Source organism: Phycodurus eques, chromosome 12, assembly GCF_024500275.1.
Source record: "Phycodurus eques isolate BA_2022a chromosome 12, UOR_Pequ_1.1, whole genome shotgun sequence".
Lineage (NCBI taxonomy): Eukaryota > Metazoa > Chordata > Actinopteri > Syngnathiformes > Syngnathidae > Phycodurus > Phycodurus eques.
In genome coordinates this window covers 13,671,328-13,686,917 of record NC_084536.1, presented here as the reverse complement: position 1 = coordinate 13,686,917, position 15,590 = coordinate 13,671,328, and the positions used below count along the sequence as shown (strand labels likewise).

Genomic DNA, 15,590 nt, shown 5'->3' with positions numbered 1-15,590 from the left:
CACCTATTTTTGTCATCTATGGAATATACCTCTTAGAATTAAATTGTTTTGCCTTTTGGAGACGTTATTGAAGATTATTTCAAATGCTGGGAGTTGCAGGTTTAATTCAACTGTGGTCAAGCGACGTTAACAGCATAGAATTGCAGCTGTCTTGAATAAATATACACCAGTTATATAATTCGTTGATAGAAAATACAGCTACTTTTTGTCATCTATGGAATAGGATCTCAACATAATTTAATTGTTTTGCTTTTTGGAGAAGTAATTGAAGATTATTTCAAATGTCAATCTGAGTTCACTTAGTGCCTCATTTTCTGTAAATTGAACAAAAATCGGTTAGCGCTTGTTGTAAATATTGACATTTGTGCCCATCTACATTTTCATCTCCAGCAATGATACCATCAAGCACCCAACTTGTACCAAACAGAGACAAAGGGTTCATCTTTGTCTCATTTGTCAATATTTTCAAAGCTCCATTCACCCAGCCTCCCAAATACTCCAAACGGAGTGAAAATTGAGCAAAGAAATCTTTAGCCAGTGCACCAGATTGAACAGCGTTCAGTAAAATTGATTTACATTAGTTAAAAGTATTTTTGAAATATATTATTTTAATCAATTTATCAAAATTTTAAGAAGGAATTATTTCATTGTTAAAATAATCCACATTTTACACATATTTATACAGCGGAGAATACTTGATTACTTTTAAAAAAATACACAACTTTACATATACTTTTAAAAATGTAGTGATTTTATTAAATTAACCAGTTATTATTACATTACCTTTGAGAGGGATGAAAATAATTTATTATTCTATTATGTAAAACAATAACATTTTACATATATATAAATTTGTTTTCAAAAAACAACACAAGACAGAAAAAAAGACAAGAAGCAAAACGTCTTTGTTTTAATTCTCTGTGTTGGACTGTCCAAAGATTATACACACGCACACAAACACAAAATATTTAGCAGTACAACCGCAATTATTCCCCCCCGCCCACACCCCCACCCCCACGCTGAGTTTTTTTCCTCTGTCTCTGACTGCACAGATTGATTGTTTTAAAGCTAAAGAAAAAGACAATCGAAAAGTCCAGTTAATTAATTGGTAAGTGTGTTAATGTTACAGCCACAAGATTTTATAAAAAAAAAAAAAAAAAAAAAAAGTTACCCTGAATTCATAGTGCGCTCACACATTAAAGCTACAATGACTCGGATTACAATTTGCCGGATGAAAGCAGTTTTTGTGCCATTTATTTTTCTAGGAAAAAGAAAAGCGGGCAGTGGTCTCCCCACATCGTGGCTTCTTCACATTTAATTTTCGCTGGCCACCCTGGAAAGAACAGCTAAAGATGGAATACAAATGGAAAAACAACCAACAAAACAAACAAATCTCGTGTTGACTTAAAACTGGCAGATGGTGGTCTCCACCACAAACATGCTCTCGAAGTGGCGAATCTTACGGCAGTCCAGGACTTCGCGCTTCTGCATGCCTGCAGAAAAATGCTGTGTTAGCTTGATTTCCGATTGCCAATTGACAAGGTAAAGAACAAATGGTCGCCGCCATCTTACCCAGGATCCTGTCGCGTTGTTGTAGCTTGAAGGTGTCCTTGCCGCGACACAGGGTGTAGATGAAATAGCCTAGTTGCTCCACGTGCTCCAGCTGCTCCGTCACCACCATCTCCTCGTGCACCAGGTACGACTGTGGCAGGTAGGCGCCGGCCTGTGGGAGGTGCCAAAAACAAGCTCAGTGATAACAGCAAACGCTGAACGCTAAGCTAGGCAAACGCAAGACTTGTTGGTGACAGTAAACATGACAGCAGTAGGCTTGTGCCAGCACTGCGAGTGCCAAACAAGCCGACTGCTAAGGGTAACAACAAATGCTACATACTAAGCTAGTCAAAGAACACAACATGAGATTTACGCTAACAGAAAAATATATATTTTTTAACTAGTCAGAACAAAATGAAAGTTAAACTGGTCAAAAGACAAAACGTGCAACAAGTACAGAAATGTTAAATTGACTGCAGCAGGTGGGCACCACACAAGCTCGGTGCTAATGCTTACTCAAATGCTAAATGCTAGGCTCATCAAACAAAAAAATTAAGAGACAAGCTAAATGCTAAGATATGACAAAAAACAAAACGTCAGACTTGGACAGGAGAGTAAACATAAGTGGGTCAACAAGCTTGGTGCTAATGTTAACAAGAAATGCTAAACGCTAAGCCAGACCATGAACCAAACGCTTGAGTGTTGCTATACCTTGAGATTGACCAGCACTTCCAGGAAATCCCTGGGTGGCATGACGATGGAGGTGTTGAGCGGGATGACGTAGCACTTGTTGAGGCTCAGGTCCAGGTAAGCTGTCAACCTCTGAACAAACGACAAGCAAACAACATACAGAGGTGTCAGAGCAGCGCATCATCCGGTTTGCAGAAACTGTCTCTCCGATGCCTCACCCTCTGGAAGTCGTGCACAATGTCGGCCGGGTCTCCGTCCTCAAACTCTGGCACGGGCACAGTGATGAGCGCCACCTGCTCTCGTTCCAGAACTCGGATTCTCTCCTCCAGCTGCCGCAGAGGGCTTGCAAGATTCACCTCCACCTAGGAACATTAGGCACGCTTTTCATTCATTGAAAACAATCAAATAAAAAGCATTAAAATGCACTGCATGCATTGAGATATTTGTAAAATTTACATTAAAAGTATTTAAATAAATGTAGTAAATTGACTTTCAAATCTTTTCCTTTCGGCTTGTCCCGTTAAGGTGTGTCATCCTTTTCCATGTAAAGGCCTCTTTATACTCGCGCGACCGACAGTGCCCGCATTGCATCACGTGACCGACGCATTGAGCCGCGCGGCCTCTATGCGTCACTCGACGCGCACACGGCAAAAATTGTTGCTGCACGTAGAATGCCGCGGAGATCATCTCTCGTGATTGGTCCGTTTTAGTCACATGGTGTGATGAGGTACTCAACGTGCCCTTAGTTCTACATACCAGTTCTACGGCGCTGCCTTCTTGATCGATTTTGCAGCATCATGAAACGTATCATCTGGTCATTTAGGTCCATTTGTTCTAGCAGACACTGTTCCACGGTCACCATTGTTGTTGCTTTGTTCCTTGTTCCGGAAAGGAAAGTAAAAACGGCTTCCGGAAACGGCCAAAAAATTCAGAGGAAACTCCACCTCGTGGTGTCCTAGCAAATACCAGCCGTAGTGACACTCCCGACTTGGAGGTGAACTGCGGTACAGTTTCAAAACTGTGCATGTGGGTTGCGCTCGAGTATAAAGGCAAACTGCGCGCGGAATAGATGTAGTGACATCAGCGCGGTCGCCGCCCACGCGAGTATAAAGTAGCCTTAAGCCTACAGTGCGTACGGAAAGTATTCAGACCCCCTTAAATTTTTAACTCTTAGTTATATTGCAGCCATTTACTGAAATCATTTTTTTCCCTCCATGTACACACAGAACCCCATATTGACAGGAAAAAAACGAAGTGTTGAAATTTTTGCAGATTTATGAAAAAAGAAAAACTGAAATATCACACAGCCATAAGTATTCCTGCATCTGCCTCTCTCACACCAACTGCCCTCATGTCTTCCCCGCACTACATCTACCAACCTTCTCTTTCGTCTTCAAGCCTTCTTGCCTGGCAGCTCCATTCTCATCATCCTTCTACCAATATACACACTCTCACACTCTCTCCTCTGGACGTGTCCAAACCATCGAAGTCTGCTCTCTCTAACTTAGTCTCCAAAACATCTAACCTTGGCCATCCCTCTGATGAGCTCATTTCTTATCTTATCCAACCAGGTCATCATTTCTTATCTTATCCAACCAGGTCACTCCTAGAGAGAACCTCAACATCTTCATTTCCGCCACCTCCAGCTCTGCTTCCTGTTGTCTTCAGTGCCACTGTCTCTAATCCGTACATCACACCCACCACTGTCTTATAAACTTTGCCTTTCATCCTAGCAAAGACTCTCTTCTGTCAAATAACACACGTGACACGTTCCGCCACCCGTTCCAACCTGCTTGGAACCATTTCTTCACTTCCTTCTCACACTTAACATTGCTCTGGACTGTTGACCCCAAGTATTTAAAGTCCTCCACCCTCGCTATCTCTTCTCCCTTGAGCCTCACTCTTCCCCCTCCACCCCTCTCATTCATGCACATATATCCTGTTTAACTTTGGCTAATTTCCATTCCAGTGCATGCCTCCACCTTTTGAATTGCTCCTCCACCTGTACTGTAAATATCTGACAACCAATTAAGTTATTTAAAAAAAAAAGTCGGCGGTATGGAACAGACAACGTGTAATGCTGGATCAGACAAATTTGGTCTTTCACGATTGCACTATGTCAGACTACTGCAATAAAATCTTGTATTCCGATACCACCGCATCCCGTCTTTACGATCACTGGGCTTCATCTCGTCAACTCAAACGCAACCGGATACACTCGTTACCATGGCGATGACAACAATAATGCATGTGTTTATAAGAACAAAATGGGGAAAAACGTGTGTTGGTGGTCACCGGTGCTCAGGAGAGGACGTTCAGTTAAGGCTTGCTTGAGGTATGTTCACGTACTTTTAATACGATATCGCTCGCAAGCAGGCAACAAAACGTTATGGAGTGTAGCAAGCTAGTGCTAGCACTAACAGTTGTAAGCAAACATGCAGGCGTTCTGTCGAATCATGCTCTAATGTTATGGTATGTGTGAAGTAATTTAATTACAAGAAAGTAATTTAATTACAGTTAGCACCCATTATTTCTGTCATGTTGTAATGTTGGCTTGACCTGACTGATTAGAATACATGATCTGAGTTGAGCCGTGATTTCCAACCTTTCTGGAGCCAAGGCACATATTTTACAATTGAAAAATCTCACGGCACACCAACAAACAAAAATGTCACAAAAAGTGGATACATTAATTACTGTATGTACTTCCTGCCATCTAATAAGAGGACAATTCATTTGTTCTGTTACTGGCATAAATAGATGAACAAAGAGACATTATTAACTCCTGTGAGTCAAAACCCTCATCCTACTCAAATTCCAAAATGTTCTCACCCATTATTTGCAAACGTACTGCGCTACTGACATCCCTTCCGGTAGCCCTTGCTGTGCATAGAGAAACTCAGGATGTCTCAACATCTGGGACGTTCAGGAGCGCAGAATAAAACCCGTTTTTTAGCCAATTTATGGTGGACAACTTGCTGGAAATGACGTGTATTGTATTACAAAAGATGAACAATGCACATATGAATTTTAACCAACTCCATAAAATCCTTGCACCTTGACCTCTAAACTACTTATCAAATAAATTAAATAATTGGGGTCTTCTTTAATCCCCGATACATTACCGGAAGCAGAACCTCATTTAGACAATAGTTTGCGCAGTGTCAATGGGGCCCGCGGGAAGCTACGGTACCAGGACCTTTAAGTTGAAAGCCAACGCACTCATGTACTATGCTGACCTGCTCCAATTCTGGGATGCTGAGGTTCTCCTCACGGTAGTTGACCCCACACACAAACACCTCACCCTCCTGCAGGGAGAAGAAACAGCGGTCAGTGGTTGCTCCAGTTGCAAAATTCAAGTGTGAAAATTTTCAAGGGACTAAAGCAGGAATTTACAAATTGAAGGTTGGTTATTAATAGGGAACTTAAATATAGTAAGAGAACCAGATTTCATTGAGTGCAGTGACACCTTGATTTACAAGTTTTACGAGTTATGAACCGTCACCTCGTCATTTCTTTCTCTCTTTGCTGGGCAAAATTTAAGGTACGAACAATCTTCAAATACTCTGCTACGCGAGAGAAGTAGAAGAAAACAATTGGAGCAATTAAGGTACTGTAATGCCCTCACATATGGGCAAGGGGATCCACAGTCACCAACACACTTACTTTTATTATCATCTATTATGCATGAATGTCATAAGAATATGACAATTTATTTTATATCTCAGCCACTGTGAACTTTTAGCGAGAGAAAAGGCAAAACGTTCAGATTAATAGTGGTTGAAATTAAGTTTGGGTTCAAATTTTGTCATATAGGGAGAAGTCAGGACTTTTCCTTATTCATCAGTCCAACACAGGATAAGCTCCCATTTCAAAGATGGCTTTGCCCATGAAACCAGGTTTCACCTCCCACAAAAACATCCCAGAAAGTGAGGTTCAGAGACTGATTGAAGACTCAAATTAATTAGTGCTTTACTTGGGTGCCAGTGCATCTGCATGTTAGTAAAAGTGAATGTCATCATTCACATTTTCATATCATTTTTCGTGATATTGATATCTTTGACAGATGTTTGGACTGAGACCACTACTGCACTGAAAACAAATTTAATCCCAGTTTGTTTCTTTTCTTTCAGGGCACCTAGATGACACTGAACAGGAACCAGCTTACTGTGATGACTGTATCTCAGTTGTAGATAAAAGTGTCATTATATCACATAACTTTCAAATTTATTATACAGTATTAGGCACAATGCCCAACATTGTTTATAAAAAAAAAAAAAAAAAAAAGTGTCCAGAAGTAACCCTGGTGACGCGGTGGCGCTATTCACCTCCAGGATGTAGTAACGGTACAGGTAGGCTCCGCCGACCATCATTCCAGAGAGCATAAGGGCCAGACCAAGACACATGCACCAACGCCATGCCCGGGACTGCTGACGAACCAGCCCTACAGCCGCCTCGGCATCCTGCGAGGAGAAAAAAAAAAATAATAATAAAAATTAGTAGTCCATCCATTTTACGTACCGCTTATCCTCTCCTAGCGTCCTGGACGTGCTGGAGCCTGTCCTAGCTGACTCTGGGCGAGAGGCGGGGTACACCTTGAACTTGGTGCCAGCCAATTGCAGGGCACATATAACAACCAACCAATCGCACTCACATTCGCACCTATGGGTAATTTAAGAGTTAACAGGCACGTACAGGGAGAACATGCAAACTCTACAAAGGCAGGGCCAGATGTGAACCCGGGTCCTCAGAATTCCCTCCCAGAATTGGCCCAAATGATCCTAAAATGATTGATTTAAAGAGAAATTGCAGACTTTTTGTGTCTTTTCAGGAATGGCTTCTTGAGACTTTTTTGTGGGTTTCCTCATGATGGACATTTCTCCTAAATTTCATGTTGCTAAATAACTGGCTTTGCGGGCTGAATTTTCCTATAAAATGGAGGACTCCTGGGGTCAAAAGAAGCCTAAAATGTTTGCTTCAAAGCAAACTGACAGCCATCTTCTGTTTTTATTAGCATGGCATCTTGAGACGTTTTTTGTGGTTCTACTCATGATGGACGAAGTAACATGACATTTGGTTGACAAATGAGACTGGCTTAAAACTAAAAACTAAAACTGCAAACTAAATTGCAGTTTTCATGTTTTTTCAGGCATTTTTTTCCCCCTGGGTCTACTCATGATACACGTCGACCGAATTTATTAAGCGAAACTGGCCTCAGGCAGAATTTTCCAAAACAAAACTTTCTAGGACTTTAGCAGGATGCTTTGAAATGACCAAAATTGCCAAATAATGGCCACTTCAAACCATGATGGCAAAACCTCCCATGCCTTTTCAAGCATGGCATTTAGAAGACCTCTGTGGGTCTACTCATGATCGACATTTCTACCAAATTTCATGTTGCTAAATCGAAACTGACTTCAAGGGATGAATTTTTCTTAAAAAAATGAAGGGCTCCTGAAAATGTCCTAAATGAGCCGAAAAAAGCTGCTTCTCAGAAAAACGGCACATTGTTGTCTTTGCAGGTATGGCTTCATGAGACATTTTCTGTGGCTCTTCTCATGATAGACATCTCAACCAAATTTCATGCTGCTAAGTCAAACTGGCTTCAGGGACTGAATTTCTAAACGAAAACTCTAGGACTACTTACCCTCTAGCACGGCGCCTGGAAATGGCGAACACATACACCTAAAATAGCTGCTTTAAAACAAAGTAGCAGACTTCCTGTGTCTTTCCGTAGATAGCTTTTTGAGACTTTATTGTCTGCGCGTGATAGACATGCTTGGCAAATTTCATGTTGCTAAGTGAGACTGTCAAAGGCTTCGGGGCCGGAATTTTCAAAACATTGTTTGGCATTTTTATGATGTCACTCTCATTCCCATTACAGCAAGTAGTGCTGCATGATTTATTGTTTGAACCTAATCATTGCAATGTGTGCATGCACAACAGTCACATCACAAGGTCCTGCAATGTAAGAGGCAAAAGAACTCTGGTACCTAACATGTACTGCGTGCATCATTCGAAACACCAATTACAATCTTACTGTGAATTGTTTGACACAGCAAAACATTCTCAAAATAAGAGGCAAAACGTTCTTGCTTCAAGTTGTCCATTCAAACTCCCGAGCTATAATTTTATGTAAAATTGACACATAAAACAAACAAACGAATGGCTGCTGCCAAAATGCTAGCTTAGTGATTAAGAAGAGCTAACCATGCTAATAAGATTAGCACCAATGTTACAATAAAATATAACCCATCCATTTTCTGAGCCGCTTCTCCTCACTAGGGTCGCGGGCGTGCTGGAGCCTATCCCAGCTGTCATCAAGCAGGAGGCGGGGTACACCCTGAACTGGTTACATTAAATTTTATTTAATGTAAAGCACATTTGAGTTGCATTGCATGTATGAAAAGTGCTATATAATAAAGATTGGTATCACTGCATCTGTCGAACATCTTCACAAGAAGGGTAGTTTCAATTTCACAGTTCCGTTTCAATGTGGATGAGTTTTTTTCCCCCATGTTACCTAACACATTGCACAATGACCACATTATTTGGCAACGCAACAGTCCAACTTGTCAGGTTTGGACTGGGCCGCCGCACCCGACAGATGTTTTTTCGGGCTTTGTTTACAGCAGATAACCAAGGCTACACACACACACACACACACACACACACACACACACACACACACACACACACACACACACGTCTAACAGTAAAGCAATTTTATAAAATGCGATCAACGTTACTGATCCCCAAGGGGTAAACGTTCGTATTGTCACACAAACATCAGAGGATTGTGGGTAAATATTTATCAGCAAACTGGGTGCAGCAAGATTACAAGTGGCAACATGTCTGCTTTTCGCTTCCCATAAAAACTGTCAAGTATTTCCTTTCAATCGTGCTCAGCTGACACAGACACAAGATTTTAAGGCAGGTAGGGGTGTCATCCATTTAAACTCTTTGGCTGAGTGTGTTTTAGCGATTAGCGGCTAATCTCTTTGGAGGCATCCACGTTCCTCAGAGCAGCTTTAGACATTGCAAGATGTTTCTCGGCCGTGAATGTTAATTGCACACTTTGGCTTCTTGATACAGCTGGCTAGCTCTCGTCATCTGCCACGGTGTATTGGATCCTGTACAACTCTCTTCCATTCATTCTGCCATGGTCGGCTCCTTTCCGGCTTCGGGGAAGGCTATAGCTATTTGCATCCATGATCTATGACTGAAAAAACTAAATACGACTGCGCAGATGCACAGTCAGTCAAAATATCGTCGGCTTGAAAATCATACAAGAGTTTCTATTTTTTTAGATAAACCCAGTGTGGTAGCAGTTGCAGCTCTCTTCAGAATAAAGTAGTATGTATTACTTATTAGTAGTAGTTGGTGACGTCAGCGCAACCAGGTTTCATCACTACCCAAAAAAATCTAGCAAATTTAGAAGGTGAAAATTAGTTTTAAGCTATTTCTCAACAAGTCACTAATAAATTGTTCTAAGACTTCGGACATGTTTTCAGCACATACCTTCAAACATATTTAATGTATTTAGAAAAAGAAAAAACACGCATAAATGACTTGTGTTCATCTTTAAAGCAAAACGTACAACTTCCAGTGCATCCATGCGTTCTGTAGTTACCGTGAATGTGTATTAAAAAGTGAACGCCAATTTTCTCACCAGTCTCAGTTTTTTTCCACTACAGCTCCATCTGCTGCAACTGGTAAGTAACTGCCCCCACTTGGCCCCAATGCAAGCAGTCAGTAGCAGACCTTGAACGAGACCCGCACCAACATTTTATAGATTCTTACTTGGCCCCTGCGCTACTCCTCTGTAAAGTTCCATGGGAACATGCTCTTTTTTGTTTGTTTGTCTCATTCTACTAGCAAACCAACTAACGGCTATCAAAATATAACCTCATGCTTTTCAGGCTTGGCGGAAGAATAATTGCCCCACGCGCTCCACTGCAGATGCTGCACTGGCGTGGTTAAAGTCCTAAAGCCGGCTTATCCACGTTCAAGGAAAGTAAGTGACAACAGAGCAGATGGTCAGTGCACAAACGGAAGCAACGGGAGAAAAAAGGAAGAGAAGCACATCCTGACTCTGGCGAGTGGGAGGGCCAATCTAAGCCATGCAAAATATTTTGCAGGCTCTAGTCACTTCCTAACATAAGTCCAAGGTTGTGTTTATCTGACAGGAACTTTATATGAAACTGTGATTCAATTTAGAAACTAACCAAGCTGCAGGACGTTTGTTGAACTTTTACATTTGTTTAAATTGTCATCCACACAGACCTGGTCGGCTTATTAGGCAATTTTGGCAAATGCTAAGGGCGGCCACAAAAATCAGAAAAATAAGTCACCTTCAATTTAATTATATTAGAAGTTCCTACTATGAATGCTGAAAATGGAAAAGGTAACAGATTCAAATGTAAAGCCCTGCCCAATAATACTACTACAAATGTTAATAGACTGTAATACCAAATAGGTCCATTTGGGTAGCCATATATAATATATACATACACACACACACACACACATATTATATATATATAAATACACACACACACATACACACAACGCACACACATATATATCAGACTTTAAACACCCAGTTGTTTGCTGCGTGACATTACATATGGTCTAAAAACAATGCAATTTGATTCATTTTGTAAGAGTATGTAAACTTCGTCCATGTGCACCAACCAGGCCCATGGCTAAACCATCACAGAGCTTAACTGCTGAGAATGGAGACCAATTCTTAGCTCGAGTTCAATGACATGGCTAAAAGAATTCCAGTATGGCATGTAAAAAGACAATTTTTCTACCTTTTCACAGCAATTGTCACCCAATCTAAAATTTGAAAATGGCTAAAAGCGCTATGATAGCGCTTCACTTTTTAGTACCAATGTGACAAGTGGTCGCCAGCTTGGTGAAATTGGGGGGGAACATGGAATGAGAACTTCAAGTGATGCTAATATTGACCATAACAGATACATTAATGGAAAAACTATTGATGACAAATGTACATGACCTATTCTACAGCCCACACTGCTCTTATGGCGAATAATGTTAAATTTGCACGATTTAAGTCAAGTTTTTTAGGGCAAATAGTGACACAGAAACGTCATGGTAATTTTTAAGGCGTCATCTTTGGAATGTTGGCCCATATGAGCTTAATGGATGTTTGAACTGAAAATTGTCAGCTAATAAGCAAAGGGGTTTGCCGAGTAGCAAACGAAATGAAAAGCTCGCTTGTAGCTGTGGAAATCCCCACAAGGACGGCAAAAATCTCAGTGTCTTTTCTGGTTGAGTACTGACATTCCATGTCGGTTTAGTTTATTCCCTTAGACTCAGAGCAACTGTTAATTTCACTTCGTAGTTGTAAGTAAAAATGTAAGTAAAAATGAGTGTTTTTGTAAACAGACGTGTGTGCGGCACATACTTGGACTTTGCTCATACGTCTTCGAGTCAAGTTCAATAAAAATAACGCATATTTCGTTTAAATGATCAAAGTGTTCAATTTTACTTTCTGTACCTCAGTACTAGGTTTGCTTGCCTCTTCCACTAACAAGGCACAAAATCCTCTTTGAAATATGGAAAATAACATGCAGTTGCGACCAGCTCCTGCTTGCTGTCCCTAATGAAATGGCCAACCATGACTCACTACTTGAAGTCAGCAAGAAAGGAAAAAAACAAGAGGATGTTGTCCTGATTTAACTTGGTTTGCTTGTGGTTGTTGGTAAATTCTAAATGACTAAACATTTGTTTAGAATGTTCAAGTACATGATGTCGTACAAATTTAAGATTACAATTAAATTTTGCTCATTTCTTTGCTTTTTTGTTTTGGCCTCCAACTTGAGCCAGGCCCATCTCCACCTGCACCTGATGCCTGCTTCAAGCTGTGCCACATGAATCCTCCTCTTTAAGCACTCTCATTCTGGAATTGAGTAAAACCATTTTCTGTGTCACTTCATTTTTCACTGTTACCAATTTCAAAGGCTCATCCCAAATGCATCTTCCAGGAAAATATTAAGTACAATATTTTTCTGTTAGTATTGCCCATTTCTTAATGTGAAGTTAGTTCATTCTGTGTTGTGACATAATCTCTAAGATCGCTCCGCTGCTTAATAGATTTAACATCCGTAAACTAATTAGATAATTGTAGCCGCGTTTCATAATTAATAAAAGATGTATAAGCGGATCAACTCTTGTTGCAGATGTTATGTGTGCTTCGCAGTTCCACTGGGACCACAACCAGAGCCACGACCCGCAGCACCTCAACACAAAAATACAAAAGACCAGTGCAACAAATACGACACTGGTTGATCTGATGAGCAAACATTTTGCTTAAACGTAAGAGTAGCGACAGAGGATGTCCGCTCCATAGGTGGGTAGAGTAGCCAAATATTGTACTCAAGTCAGAGTACTGTTACTTGAAAATAATGTGACTCAAGTAAAAGTAAAAAGTAGTCCTCCAAAAAAATACTTAGGAGTGAAAACTGCACAGTGAAATAATTACTCAAGGACTGAGTAAAAAGTGAGTAACTTCAGATTTTTTTAACAACAGCATGAAAAGTCAATACAAAAAATTACAAATTAAAATGTGAATGTGCAAATTCTGATGTTGCTGCATGTGTGTGTGTGTGTGTGTGTATATGTATGCACAGTCTAAACTACAAAACATCTGCAATTTATTGCACAGTGTTTTCTCAAGTGCGCTGAAATAGCCACGTTTGGGCAGACAGTGCCAAATTCTACAATACATGAAAGCTGTTGTTTTTGTTCCGTCTACATGTAAACACAAGTAGCGAGCAGTTGCCTTCATGGTAACGACGACTTTCCCAACATGGCCGCCAAGTAGGCACGATGATCAGCGTTTGCCAAGTTGCTACTTTTAGAGACTGAGAATTTTTAGGAAATGTACTACATTTGGTCTCCTACTGAACTGCTGTTGTGATTCCTCCACTTTGTTACTCTTTGTTAAAGACATACAATATTTTTCTCCCAATAACTGAATTCACGGAACGGTCGCAGATGATGACCTTCACTGGTTTCTGGGGGGGAAAAAAACCTCCCTTAAAGAAAAAGAACAGCACATTCCATTTTTGTGACATGTTGAAGACGACTTCCTACCTTTTGGCGTTATAGTCCCCTTGCATTGGGGCCACACCAGCTCCAGCAGACAGGAGCTTTAGCAAAAAAAGCTTGTGTGCAGCAAGCTTTTTTGGAATGGAATAAGTTGCCAACAGAAGTGACATCAACCCCAAGTCTGAGTGTTTTTAAGTCCAGGTTAAAAACGTTTTCTTTTTTAGAGCATTTCCACTTTTAAATGATATTTCTTGCATTGCACGCTGCTTTATTTGTACGTTTATTATTCTCTTTGTTTTAAATGTTGATTAACAGTTTTTTCTTTCTTTTTAATTGCTCTTAATCATGTAAAACCCATTGAGTTACCTTGTGTATGAAAGGTGCAATATAAATAAATTTGCTTTGCTGTGTGTGAACAGTTTACAGAACGCACAGACAACGCCATCCCTTGTGGAGTTTGCGTGTTTGTCGAGTACCCAGAGAAAATTCAGGAAAACACGCCCAAAAACATGCACGATAGCTTCAGTGAAGACTCTTAATGACATGTGTAACAATTAATTTATTAATAAACTAATCAATTATCAAATCAATTGTTTATAGAGACAACTCAAAATCTTACAAATACTTGAAATTTTAGCCTCTTAACAGTAAAATCTTTGCAGTCCTCCATAAAACCAGATTGCTTATCTTTGTTTAAATAAAATAATAAATTTGCAAATATCTGATTTTACTTTGGAAGGTGATGATTAAAATTTTTGCCAATTTTCTGACATTACAGACCAAACCAGAAACTGAATCATAATTTATTTTTGTTTCTGCATTTGCAACTTGAATACAAGTTTGAACAGTAGTCTACTTTCATCTGGACCACATGGGGCACTGCCCCAGCAGATCCGGCAGACAGGCTCTACGGTTGAAAAAGGCTTAATGTGTAGCTGAGCATGTTACGACTTGTCACCGGAGTGCATCGTCTGTTTTAAAGTGAAGAACTTTATCTTAAAGGCAGGAAAAGCACAAAATATCTCCCTCGCGTGATAAAGAGAAGACGAAAAAGATGACAGGAAACATCTTCCTTTCAAATGCCACAAAGGGTCAAAACAGTCTTCAGATGATCGGAGGGGGGACAACATAGCATTCGCGGGAATGACGGTAGTGGATATTTGCATTATTACTGGCTCCAACATTAACGTCACATTATTGTCCATAAGACGAGAAGACACAATAACACAAAAGCAAACCACTAACTGGAGCAACCTGAAAATTACGACATTCGACACTATTAAGTATTCCAACTTTAACTTTTTAAGAGCCCTGAAAGAGAAGTAGTGAGAGCATCATAACGCAAATTGAGTAATAATAACGTAGACTAATAAGGAAGTCAAAAACGACACTTGGTCCGCGTCGAACTGAACATAGTACGACACACGCATTTCACCCTGACATACAACACTACAATATTAATCAATATCATAATCAACGTGTAACGCTGTCAAAGTGCGTACAAAAGCTAAAGAAAACGAGTTTATACATGGCAGTTTAAAAAGCCGAGCAGTCAGTGTCGCACTCGCACGTTTAAAACTTAACAAGGTTTTAGCTCGGTTAGCCATTTTTTTTCCGTCTCTCACTCACTTTGTCCTGGTCGGGAATGAGCGTTTCCGCCTCCTTTTTCACGTCTTTCTGCGACAAGGCAGAGTTGAAAGACACCTTGACCATCGTGGAATCGCTTTTAAGTCCTACTCGGTGAAAACAAAACTGAAAGTGTCGCTACACGAACAAGAGAAGTACTTGAGTCAACTTGTACGTCCCACAGTCAGTCTGGCTCTTGAGTTGAGCTGGTTGTTGTTGTTGTGGTGGTGGTGGTGGGAGCGGCGATGGGGATGTGGCGCAACGCTTCCGGTTTACTTTCAACATAAGAGCTTCTTCGTTCGCCTCTCTTTCAACAGTAAGGCTCTGACAACGTATTGCATCGCTCTTCCATTGTACAGTATCGATACACTACTGTTAAAAAATTCATCAATATTGTAATATCATATATTGTATCAATATCACAATTTTCTCACGGCATTTCTCATGGAAGGGGAAGGGGCTGAGGGCCACATGACCCCCCCCCCCCCCCCCACCCCCTTAGTCCCCCTACGTGTGCAGCAAAAACTGCCCTTGGAGTAGAAAAATGTCCCATTAGCCCCCCCCCCCCGACGATTGTTTCGGAGGAAAAAAAAAAAAAATCCCTTCTGACCGTGAAAAAGTGTCTCAAAGGTGCTGTGCCC

General features: G+C 40.6%; 1 protein-coding gene across 1 annotated transcript; it reads right to left on the bottom strand.

Annotated features, from left to right (window-relative positions):
- Positions 1–886: 886 nt before the first annotated feature.
- Positions 887–15,199, bottom strand: itm2bb (integral membrane protein 2Bb). The gene is made up of 7 exons (XM_061691561.1): positions 14,953–15,199; positions 6,570–6,704; positions 5,481–5,549; positions 2,460–2,603; positions 2,263–2,373; positions 1,573–1,723; positions 887–1,493 (listed from the first exon to the last, which is right to left on the bottom strand). The coding sequence occupies exons 1-7, from the start codon at positions 15,034–15,036 to the stop codon at positions 1,405–1,407; spliced, it is 783 nt and encodes a 260-aa protein (XP_061547545.1). The 5' UTR covers positions 15,037–15,199; the 3' UTR covers positions 887–1,404.
- Positions 15,200–15,590: the final 391 nt, after the last annotated feature.

Bases quoted from the DNA above. Each gene is read 5' to 3' on its own strand.
- itm2bb (XM_061691561.1), bottom strand. From the start codon at position 15,036: ATGGTCAAGGTGTCTTTCAACTCTGCCTTGTCGCAGAAAGACGTGAAA. The intron at 2,604-5,480 runs GTCAGCATAGTA...TAATGTTCCTAG, and splicing joins GCATCCCAGAATTGGAGCAG to GTGGAGGTGAATCTTGCAAG. The intron at 2,374-2,459 runs GTGAGGCATCGG...TCGTTTGTTCAG, and splicing joins TTGTGCACGACTTCCAGAGG to AGGTTGACAGCTTACCTGGA.